This window comes from Eupeodes corollae, chromosome 3 (genome assembly GCF_945859685.1).
Source record: "Eupeodes corollae chromosome 3, idEupCoro1.1, whole genome shotgun sequence".
NCBI classification, from domain to species: Eukaryota; Metazoa; Arthropoda; class Insecta; order Diptera; family Syrphidae; genus Eupeodes; species Eupeodes corollae.
In genome coordinates this window covers 16,289,891-16,302,373 of record NC_079149.1, presented here as the reverse complement: position 1 = coordinate 16,302,373, position 12,483 = coordinate 16,289,891, and the positions used below count along the sequence as shown (strand labels likewise).

Below are 12,483 nucleotides of genomic sequence, written 5' to 3'. Positions count from 1 at the left end.
GTGATGCGCTCGCTCACACTGTTGAAACTCAAGACTTTTTGCCTGAGCCTAGTTCCAACAACAAATCCACACCCAAATAGACGCTGTCTTTGTTCTCGGTAGCAGTCGCCGTAGTAGATATCGCAGTCTTTTAGTTTGCGTTTGCCCGGTCCATCCCATCGCACTTCTTGGATGGCTGTAATATCTGCCTTGCAGCAGTTTAGGGCTTCCGCTAATTGTTCGGCTGCACGTGGTCTGTTAAGGGACCTAACATTCCACGTACATATCCGAAGTTCGTTGTCCTTATTTCGTTTGCGTGGGTTGTCAACAGTGAATCCGACAGTATCCGAGGCTTGTCGAAAGCTTCGTGGCCAGGAAGTCACCCCGACGGCACAACCCCTAACCTGGAGGGCCAGATCCTTAGTATAACTCCAAGGAAGGGGAGCCGGATGAACCGCTCCTTATAGGCCTAGGCTCCGAATATGTCGAAGAAGCCCTATAAGGTGTTCACTAAATAGTTCGACCTTACTGGAACTGTAGACGCCACCGTTGATTCTATCTCGAGAATTCGTCCGCTGCCGCCTGGATAAGGAGAGGTGCCTTAGTGGAAACACCTCTCCCCCCTCTCTCGTTTGCTGCCCCCAACAACTTTCCACTGGGGTTGGAACCCAATCTCCAGTTGAGGTACTAGGCACCAGATGTTCACCGCAGGGAGCAGGGAGGTGAGAGTAGGAGTTGATAAACAGAGGTGGGTTTTGAGAAAAACCTGTGGACGCTTGTGTCCTCTTGAATGCACATGTCTACCATTTGAACATCGATTTTTTCAATTAATATGGATTATATACAGACTGATTAAAATCGCTTTTGATTCAAAGTGATAACCTTAAAACTAGACAAGAGTCATACTTTTACAGCTTAGATTAGTATTCATAAAAATAAATATTGAAAGTCTATGAATTTGAGTATTTATAGAATTCAACCACTTAGATTTTTAATAATAATTAATCGCTAAGATTTTGATAGAAACCGCAACAACTTATATTTAAAAAAATATTCTTGTACAGCTTTGAAAGCAATATGCACAAGTACCCTATTCAAGTTTATTATTATACAAAATATGCAAAGCTTTTAATGTCCACAGCTTAATTGTAAAGTTCAGCACATGGCAATATGACATAAAATAAAACAGCTGTAGTAACGATTTGTGATTCTTGGTGCTTAAACCGTCATCAACTTTATCAGTTGTTTTTGTTATTAAAAAATATCAATTTTTATTTCCTATAATTTGATAATTCTAGAATTGTATTCAACTTTTAACGGAATGACGAAACCTACACTTTATTATGCATTGTTTAGCCCTCCAGCAAGAGCTTGTATGATAACTGCTAAATTAATTGGTCTAGACATAGACCTAAGGTACGGTATTTATGTGCATAAATTAAAAATATACATCTTGTGACTTATCTTATGCAAATGCATTTTCTGTTTTTGTTTCACTTTTAATATAGATTTGTTGATTTTGCTAAGAAAGAACACCTGAGTGAAGAATTCATCAAGGTTAGTAGCCATAATTTCGCATGCATTTTCCTATAAAAATGAAAGTATCATTTTGTAATCAGTTCAAAAATATTAATCAACAATCGAACGACCCTGATTTGTTGTGGTCTAGATTCTAGAACTCCATCAACGAGAAAAACCTCTGTTTAAACACGCACCTGCTGTATGTCAATTTTTTATAATTAATATTTGTTTGCAATTTTTTAATTACATTGTTGGACTCGAGAAGCAAATTTTAAGGTGGTAAAATCTTGAAAATTACTCGAAAATTATAGATTTAAAAAGAAAAATTGGCTCAACTTTCCACTACCCTAGCACGAATTTCGACGTGTGGTTTTATTTATTTGATAGATATGTGCAAATAAATAATAATTATAGCAATTTTATAGGAGGAAACATTGGTCGCATTCACAAAGCTAGTGACTTCATAGTCAAGGGATTCTGATTGGCTAAATCTAACTATAAAAATAGTTGAAATTTCCCCTTCGACGCACGTAGTGTAACAAATTCGGCTACAAAGTTAGTGGGGAATGATTTTGACGTTTCAGAATCAGCTGCTCGGTAAAGTAACACGAATTCAAAATGAAATAAATCGTTCAGTAATTAAATACAAATATAAATCCAAATCATTCAAATTGTGTCTTAAATTTTACTTTATTGAATTTAAAAACACAAAAGATAAGTAAAGTTATCAAATCAAAAATGTTTCTTATTTTATAAATCTGCATTTGTCAAAATTATGATAGTTCCAGATTGACTAGCTTTGTAGTGTAGTTTCGCATTTACAAAGCTAAGTAGTTGAATTTTGTCTACGTAGCCACTAGTTTTGTGAATGCAACCATTTATTTCTATTTTAAATTAATTTTCAAAGTTCACTTTTTCACATACAAAACACGCAAAAATTGTTGATTTTGGAATTTCTCCCCTGTTTTTTGTTCAGTATTAACATACTTGATTTTTATTTTAAGGATTTCTTTGATTTTAGAGCTCAAATGCAAAAAGTACTTTGCATATACCCAAACTCGCACCCACCTCAAATCCTAAGGCTACGTTCAGACGACCATATTTTTCTCGTACACCGTATACGGGATTTTATCGAATAGAGTAGTGGCAGCAAGTGTTATATTTGTTCGTTCACAAGAAACCCAAGCGGGAAAATCCCGTATTAGTGAAATATTTTTGTCACTACTTTTCGATAAATCTCGAATGTATTTTTATTAATAGCGCTTATCTTTATATTATGTCGTTCACATGAACAAAATTTCATCGAATTCGTTCATTACGTGGAGGAGTAGAATCCTTTTCTAGTCTTAATAATAGATTGTCAAAACTAGCCATAGACATACGAAAATAATTATAAAATTTCTGTTCGTCATTTCTCAGGCTTAGGTAAAATTTTTAACTTCCCATAGGAAGTTACTGTAATGGGTCCGATTTGTCAAATTGAAAATTTTGACATTTCTCTTTGACATGTCTGTGCGTGCGTGTGTACGTACGTTTGTACGTCCGTACGTCCGTACGTTCGCGACGTTTTTTTCGTCGTCCATAGCTCAAGAAACAGAAGAGATATCGACTTCAAATAAATTTTGTTATACAGATAATAAGGCAGAAAGATGCAGAAAGGGCTCTCAAGAAAATTGAGTGGGTGGTTTTTTACCATAGCAGTTTGAAAAAAAGGTGAAAATTTTGGTTAACCTTAAATATCTTACGAACCAAAGACACTAGAGACTTGAATTAAATTTTATATAATTTATTGTAACGTGATACCAAACAGGTATATTTTTTGAAAAAAAATCAATATAACGGTTTTTTTATAAATCAATAAAACTGAAAAAAAAATGTGTCGCCTCCAAAATTTTACGAAAATTTTTTGTGCAACGAAGAATAATGTTTTTGACATCTGATAAAATTTTGAGAAAAATCTAATTGACAGTTTTTTTATAAAAAATAAAAATCTAAAAAAAAACTTTACTCAAAGTTGGTAAAAATTGAATATCGATTCAAATATCTTTTCAAAAACTTGAAATTTAGACTTCAAGCTTATTTTATCTTATAAGAAATATTGTTTTCAACATTTTGAAAAATGTTGAGAAAAATCGAATTGACAGTTTTTTTTTACAAAAAATAAAAACCTAAAAAAATTTATAAAAGTTGTTAAAAGTTGATTTTCGACTCAAATATCTTTTCAAAACTTTGAGATATTGGCTTTAAATTACTTTTATCTTTCAAAGATCTTGTTGTCAACATTCAGTTAAAGTTTGAAAAAAATATATAAAAGTTGGTAAAAATTGATTTTCGACTCAAATATCTCTTCAAAAATTTTAAATATTGGCTTCAAACTAATTTTATCTTATAAGAAATATTGTTTTCAACATTTGGTAAAATTTAAAAAAAATTCGAATTGACAGTTTTTTTACAAAAAATAAAACTCTAAAAAAATACTAAAACTTGGTAAAAATTTACTTTTGGCTCAAATAGCTTTTCAAAACTTAAAAATATTGGCTTTAAACTTATTTTATTTCAAAGAAAATATTGTTTTTGATATTCAGTAATTTTTATAAAAAAAATCCAACAGTCCGTTAAAAAAAATTGATACGAGTACATATAGACAAACTTTTAAGCAAGACAAATCGACAGACGGGATGGAAAGTTATCAGTGTGGGTCGCATCCCAGCCTCTTTTTTTCTATTTTAAATTAATTCTCAAAGTTCATTTTTTCACATGTAAAACACGCAAAAATGGTTGGGCTCATCAGAAGATAACCATTACACCTTGTCTTGACACATATTCTCTCAAATAAATCGAGATTCCATATAATCCGAACTACATAGAGCAACTGCGAATTATATAGTAGATAGTTGCTAGCTGTAGCTTGGATTATATGAATCTCGATTTATTCGAGAAAATTTGCGTTAAGACAAGGTGTAATGGTCATCTTCTGATGAGCCCAACCATTACATCGGTACGAAACGCATATATAGTCGTGCCATAAATACTGTTGCAACTATTTAAACCAGTATAATTTGACATTCAGCTGCATACAACAAGTCACATTAATTGTTTTGTATGTAGGTTTAAAATAAAGTATAGTCTTAGTTCTACTTTACAAGTGCAAAGATGGAGTCCTCAACAGATGAAAAGAGAATTGCAGTTGTTGCGCTGCATAAAGCTGAAAAATCCAATTCTTTTATTTGCAAGTTGTTAAAAAACCTCGGTATTGATCGAATGTTTGTGTGGCGTACAATTAAACGTTATATGGATACTTTAAGCTTAAAAGATAAGCCTCGACCCGGTGGTCCACTAAGTGTGAGGTCAAAATATGCCGTTCGGGCAGTGGCAGCTCGAATACGCCGAAATCCCCTTCGTAAGCAGAAAATCATGTCACGAGAGATGGATATTTCAAGAAGAACTATGTCGCGGCTAATTAAAAATGACCTTGGGATGGGTGCCTACCGCCGAGTGACTGGGTAGAGATTGAACAATGCCTTGAAAAAAATTAGGCTGGAAAGAGCAAAAGCATTGCTCAGACGTTACGGTGATGGAAGGTATCGCAAAATCATTTTTCCGATGAGAAAATGTTCACTATTGAAGAAAAATATAATCGCCAAAATGACAAAGTCTTTGCTCGGAGTTCACTGGAGGCAAAAGATAAAATTGGTAGAGTCGAAAGGAGCCATCATCCAAGTTCGGTCATGGTTTGATGGGGAGTGAGTTACGAAGTCACCACAAAGTTGCATTTTTGTGAACAAGGTGTAAAAACAAAAGCAAAAAACTACCAAGAAGACGTTTTAGAGAAAGTGGTGAAACCACTCAACAATACTCTATTCAATAAAAAACAGCGACCAAGCCAAATCGACCCAGTTGTGGCTTGAAAAGAGTTCATCAAGGCATCAGGTTGGCCCTCAGGCAGTCCCGATCTCAATCCTCTAGATTATTCTTTTTGAACAGAGCTAGAGCTAATGACTTGCCACAGAGGACATCCGGATTTGAAAAGTCTGAAATCAAGTCTTGTCCGAGCAGTGGGGAATTTTCCTGAGGAAAAGGTGAGTGCTGCCATAGACGATTGGCCGAAGCGACTCAAGGCATGTGTAAAGACTTTGAGTAGCAAGTCAAAAATATTATTAAAATGAGTGTTCCTTAACGCAAACGTTGCGCGCATTGCGCCCATTTTACAATAGACGTGGTGGCCCTTTACAGTCGACTCTTCAACGTTTGGTGGCCAAATGTGAGACGACGACTGGTCCAGTAAACAATCAGTTAACAGCAATACGTTCAAGGAACTCAAGATTGGCCGAAAACATCGCAGCGGTCCGTTAAAGTGTACAGCAGAACCCGAGGCAGTCTACTCCTCACCATGCTCAAGAACTGGGCCTTTCGCAGACTTCAGCTTAGCGAAGGTTCGTCGGGACTTGGGCCTACACCCGTACAAAATCCAACTTTCCTAGAACGTCAAAGTTCATGACCATAAACAACGTCGTTTGTTCGCTGACTTGGCTTCGAATCGTTTAAAAGAGGATCAAAATTTTGGCCGAAAAATCATCTTTAGTGACGAGGTGCATTCTTAGACGAATAGTTGTGTTAAGAAGCAAAATTGTTGTATATGGGACGAAACCAACCCAAAAGAGGATCGCCAGGTGATAATGCACCCTCAAAAGGTTGTATATGGGACGACACCAACCCAAAAGAGGTTCGCCAGGTGATAATGCACCCTCAAAAGGTTACCGTTTGGTGTGGATTTTGGGCCGGGCAGCGTAATTGGTCCGTACTTTTTTGAAAACAACGTTAGTGAGGCGGTGAGGCATCGTCAACAGCGAGCGCTACATGACGATGTTAACTAATTTCTATATGGACCTAGACGACATGTGGGTTCAGCAGGACGGCGGCGGCGCTACGTGCCTCACAACAAACGCCACGACATCTACATACAACATCTAAAATAAAAGACGTCTAGCGCGATGACAGTTTTTGGGGCAAATATTCCGAGAGTACTTCTTGGAAATTATTTTTCAAGGACTTTAAGTTTCTGAGAGATTTGATTTTTCTTTAAATACTCCAAATCTACCGTTATAAGAAAAAGTAAAACAGTATTAGGGTTACCAACCTTCGTCGATGTAAACAAGATTTTCACAGGGTTTTTAAAATTTAAATTTCAATTTCTCAAACGGGAAAAATAACCATTATTTTCTTTTAAAAAGTTGATCTTTTTGAACGATTCCTGCACAAAATATCCTTTTAAGTGAAGTTTGTCAACCTCTGTAACATCTTTTTTAAATATTTTTTACAGTTAAACCCACAACATCAGATACCAGTTTTGGTCGATGAAAATGAACCATATTGGGATAGGTAACAAATAGTTTATATTATTTTTTTTGTTTATTAATAAATTTAACTTTTTATTCAAAGTCATGCAATAATGGCATACATCGTTTCGAAATATGCCAAAACTGATAGTCTTTATCCTAAGGACTTATCGAAACGGGCTCGAGTTGATCAAAGGATGCATTATGAGAACGGTGTTCTCTTTCAAGTGATAAAAGATTTGGTGGTAAGTTCCTATGTTTAAAAATGTTATTACTATTAGTTAGTAGCAAAGGTGCCCGAAGAAAACGAACGACTTAAAATAAATTTAAAGGGCGTGTTCATACATACAGTTGTGTTCATAAAAATAGCAGTGCTCTCCAAATTAAACCAAAAGGCCTTCAATTTCAACGTTTTAATATATTTCATTAAACTTCTAACAACAAACTAAAATATTTTATTCATAATAACAGAACATAAGTACTATCGATTTTTTACCGTTCGCTTTGTCCTATAAAAAAACGTTTTTTAAATAAACGGCGATTTTTTAAGAGCTTGAGAACTTTAAAAAAAAAACGCATAAAATTTGCAAAATCTCATCGATTCTTTATTTGAAACGTTGGATTCATTGACATTTACTTTTTGAAGATAATTTCATTTAAATGTTGACCGCGGCTGCGTCTTAGGTGGTCCATTCGGAAAGTCCAATTTTGGGTAACTTTTTCGAGCATTTCGGCCGGAATAGCCCGAATTTCTTCGGAAATGTTGTCTTCCAAAGCTGGAATAGTTGCTGGCTTATTTGTGTAGACTTTAGACTTGACGTAGCCCCACAAAAAATAGTCTAAAGGCGTCAAATCGCATGATCTTGGTGGCCAACTTACCGGTCCATTCCTTGAGATGAATTGTTCTCCGAAGTTTTCCCTCAAAATGGCCATAGAATCGGGAGCTGTGTGGCATGTAGCGCCATCTTGTTGAAACCACATGTCAACCAAGTTCAGTTCTTCCATTTTTGGCAACAAAAAGTTTGTTAGCATTGAACGATAGCGATCGCCATTCACCGTAACGTTGCGTCCAACAGCATCTTTGAAAAAATACGGTCCAATGATTCCACCAGCGTACAAACCACACCAAACAGTGCATTTTTCGGGATGCATGGGCAGTTCTTGAACGGCTTCTGGTTGCTCTTGACTCCAAATGCGGCAATTTTGCTTATTTACGTAGCCATTCAACCAGAAATGAGCCTCATCGCTGAACAAAATTTGTCGATAAAAAAGCGGATTTTCTGCCAACTTTTCTAGGGCACATTCACTGAAAATTCGACGTTGTGGCAGATCGTTCGGCTTCAGTTCTTGCACGAGCTGTATTTTATACGGTTTTACACCAAGATCTTTGCGTAAAATCTTCCATGTGGTCGAATAACACAAACCCAATTGCTGCGAACGGCGACGAATCGACATTTCACGGTCTTCAGCAACACTCTCAGAAACAGACGCAATATTCTCTTCTGTACGCACTTTACGCATTCGTGTGGTTGGTTTAATGTCCAATAAAGTAAACTGAGTGCGAAACTTGGTAACAATCGCATTAATTGTTTGCTCACTTGGTCGATTATGTAGACCATAAATCGGACGTAAAGCGCGGAACACATTTCGAACCGAACACTGATTTTGGTAATAAAATTCAATGATTTGCAAGCGTTGCTCGTTAGTAAGTCTATTCATGATGAAATGTCAAAGCATATTGAGCATCTTTCTCTTTGACACCATGTCTGAAATCCCGCGTGATCTGTCAAATACTAATGCATGAAAATTCTAACCTCAAAAAAATCACCCTTTATAATTTTTTATAATGAATTAAGCGCAGGCACTAAAAACGTTTCCGAACTTAAAGAGTTTATGGAATGGTGCAATGAGGAATGGTCCGAGCTTTTGAGACACATCCTTCTCGTTGGTTGTCATTAGTTCCTGCCGTCGACAGGCTTCTTAAACATTACAGTTCAGTTAAATGTTATTTTCCTTCACACAAAAAAGTTCGACCATACTTAAAGAAGTTTTTTGAATTCGAAACAGACGAAGCTTTTTGGCATTTATATCCAATGTCGGTGGAATTTTTAATAATGCAATAATAGTTCTTGAGAGCGAAGACACATCTTTTGTTTTTATATGAGATAATGAATGATCTAAGAAATTTACTAAAACAGAAAGAGAACATACGTTTTTTGAAGCCTTAGATCGCTCTGTGTTACTGAAATGCAACAATGATCGAATTGTAAAACAATTTGTCAAAGAAATTGATGCATTTTATGGGAACGCTTTCGAATATTTAGAGAATAAATTAGATTTTTGTTATAAGATAAAATGTTTGTCAGGGTTAAGTTTTAAAAACAAACCCGATTTTGATAATTACTTAAAAATTGTTGACTGCTTTAAACTGAAAAATAAAGACGTTGATTTGCTTTTTCATGAATTCGTAAGCCTCGAAAATGTTTATGAAAAAGGATATGATAATGATATTAAAATTTGTGATTTTGTTTTTTCTTTGTCAATCTCCTAAGCTCTGAAAGATACTCTTGATGTTTATAGTATTGAAAAATCCGTTCATACTTGGGTAAACTTTTTTAAGAAAAACAAGGCCTCAAATTTAAAAAAAAATTGTGATTTTGTTTGTTCTTTGCGGGAAGAAATAAATAAAATATTAATGTCTGTGTTAGAAGTAAAGCTTATGATAGCAAAATTTCGATATGTCTTTTTAAGAATTTAAAGAATTCAGTTTAAGGAAATACGGCTTTTAAACGAAATAATTAAAAAAATTGTTATATTTTACAGTTTCAACTAACTGTTTTTTTTTCTGAAGAATGCTAATCTTTATTTATTTATTTAATTACAATAAGGAAGTAAATCAACACATATTTTTAAACTAAAAAACAATTTTGTTTTTCATTCACTGAAATATTTGTTTGTCCCGCGCAGACATTTTTCAAATCTGGCATCTCTAATCTGTATAGGCATGGGCTTTAACATAGCCTCACAAAAAATAGTCTTAAGGCGTTAAATCGCACGATCTAGCCGGAAAATTGAACGGTCCCGAACGTGAAATTAAATGTTCACCGAACTCGCCTCTCAATAAGTCCATTGTTGCGCGTGCTGTTTGGCATGTGGCACGGTCTTGCTGAAACCACATGTCATGCAAGTCAAACTCTTGAATTTTGCATCATCTAGGAAGAAGTACGGTCCAATGATGCCACCAGCCCATAAACCGCACCAAACTGTGACTTTTTTGTGGATGCATTGGTAGCTTTTGCAATGCTTCTGGCTGATATTCACTCCAAAATCGACAATTTTGCATATTTGAGACAAAAAAGAGCTCCGTCGCTGAATACAATTTTTCGGTAAAAAAGTGGATCTTCGGCCAACTTTCCAAGGCATCACACCTAAATCCTTCCGCAAAATTGTCTACGTTGTTGAGTAATGGAGGCCCAATTGCTGCGATAGGCGACTTATCGATAATTGATGGTCGTCATTAACACTGGCCGATACAGCTGGATATTTTCTTCAGGTTTAATGTCCAACAATGTAAATTTGGTGCGAAATTTAGTCACAATAGCCCAAATAGCCGCTTCAGTGGGTCGATTAAACAGGCCATAAAATGGAAGAAGAACGCGATAAACTTTGATGTTTGACATTGCATAAAAACACGAAACGTGAATCAGCTGTTTAATCCAGTATTACAAAAAAAAATAACAGCTAAAAAATTACCCTCCATTTTCTTTTTTTCTCTTTTCATTGGAAAAAAAATAAGTTGATTAACATATTTTTGATTCAAAACCAGATTTTGAAGGTCTTAATTTTTGTAAGTATGTATCCTTCCAATACACATGGAAGCAGTGTTTTTATTCCAATGAAAATTTGACACCCTTACGGTCACGAAAAAATCATTTGCCAAAGAAAATTTTATAAAATTTTTAGATCGTTAAAATTAGTATACCTTGTCCCGAATTTTAAGTCAATACTCTTTTGTTAAAATTAAATAAATTGAGGGCCGCAACAGTCCGTTGTGAACCAGGGCGTAGTGACTTACAACTCTCAACCATTCCTGTGTGCGAGTACTGTTGTGAGGAATGGAAGGGACCTACAATTTTTTAGGCCGAATCCGAACGGCTAATTTTAGAAAGCACTTTTTCATGACAAGAATTACTTTTGAAGGATTTGTCAATTCCTCGCTAGAGGCAGTACCCGCGAAAATTAATTTTTTTTAAATTAAGGTGGCACAGGCAGGGATTGAACCCAAGACCCCTTGCATGATAGTCCAACGCACTTTTTTTCTTTTTTTAAATTCATTTTTATTAGTTTATTCTTAAACCTGTCTTAAAGCTAGACAAAAATTCATAAAACTAGCCTAATTATTCATAACTTACAACTAACTTAATGGTCCCATAGTCCAACGCACTTACCATCATGCTACGGGTACTTCAATACTCTTTTGTAGTAAATGTAAGAACCAAAGTGGTAACATTCAAAAAAGTTAGTTTCCACCTTCACATTTTAAACAAAGTTTTAAAAAAATGTGATTTTAGTTTTTAAAAACCTGTTTTTAATATATTGTTACAATAAAAATTTTATGTGACTGTAAATCGAATCAATTGCCTTAATCCTAAGTTTTACATCTTCCACAGGCTCGTATTATTTATGGTGGCGAAACTGAATACAATGAGAAGACAATTCAAAATTGTCACACGGCTTATGACTTTTTAGAAAAATTCCTCGAAAATCAAAACTATGTTGTTGGATCTGAATTGACAATAGCCGATGTATCAATCAATACAACTCTTATCACCCTTCATCGTTTGATTCCGGTTGAGAAGGAAAAGTTAGTATTTTAGTTTGTTTTTCGTTCACAATTAAAAATATGTTATTTTACTTTCAGATATCCCAAAATAACTGCATGGATGGAACGTTTAAAATCACTTCCAGATTATGATGAAGTCAACGAAAAAGGTGCTGAACAATTGGCTATTCGTATAAAAACTTGCCTCGCTGATAATCAGGCCAAAGCTTAGTGTAATCATGGTTTTATAATTTTAATTTGAGGCTTGTTGAAATAATTTTTAAGGGATACAAAAATATATATGTATTTGGTTTTAAAGAATTAAAGATTGAGAGGTAATTTTTTTAGGACTTGACCATTTAAAAAATGGACAGGTTCAGGTGACATAATGGACTTGAAAATAAGGTTTCTAATATTTGATTGGCCAGCTGCCAAAACTTACCTTCCAACTTCTTTCAGAATGACAGTTGATTATGTTTTTTCACTCAACTGAAAGCTGAACTTTATTACTCTAGGATTCATTTATTTTCTGCAAAACATCATTTATTGCTTTCTGTAAAAGGGTTCCTTGTCAATTTGGAAAAGAAATAACTAATTTTTCTTTACAATACAAAATTCAAATCGTGATGGAGTCGTAGCTTGCCTGAGGAGTGTTTTGTAGACTTAATTTATTTTGTTGGTACTTTTTGTACTATAAACTTAAAGTAGAGGTTTGCGAAGTGAAGTTCTGGATTTGAAATGTATAACTAGTTTCCTTGGTGAAAATTTACGTTCTAAGAATAAAGTTGACTGCAAATGAAGTCCTTTATGTTCCATTCCTTTCCA

General features: G+C 34.8%; 1 protein-coding gene across 1 annotated transcript; it reads left to right on the top strand.

Annotated features, from left to right (window-relative positions):
- Positions 1 to 1,168: 1,168 nt before the first annotated feature.
- LOC129952944 (glutathione S-transferase 1) lies at positions 1,169 to 11,984 on the top strand. Its single transcript, XM_056065926.1, has 6 exons — positions 1,169 to 1,395; positions 1,488 to 1,536; positions 6,821 to 6,879; positions 6,940 to 7,081; positions 11,507 to 11,700; positions 11,758 to 11,984. The coding sequence occupies exons 1-6, from the start codon at positions 1,301 to 1,303 to the stop codon at positions 11,888 to 11,890; spliced, it is 672 nt and encodes a 223-aa protein (XP_055921901.1). The 5' UTR covers positions 1,169 to 1,300; the 3' UTR covers positions 11,891 to 11,984.
- Positions 11,985 to 12,483: the final 499 nt, after the last annotated feature.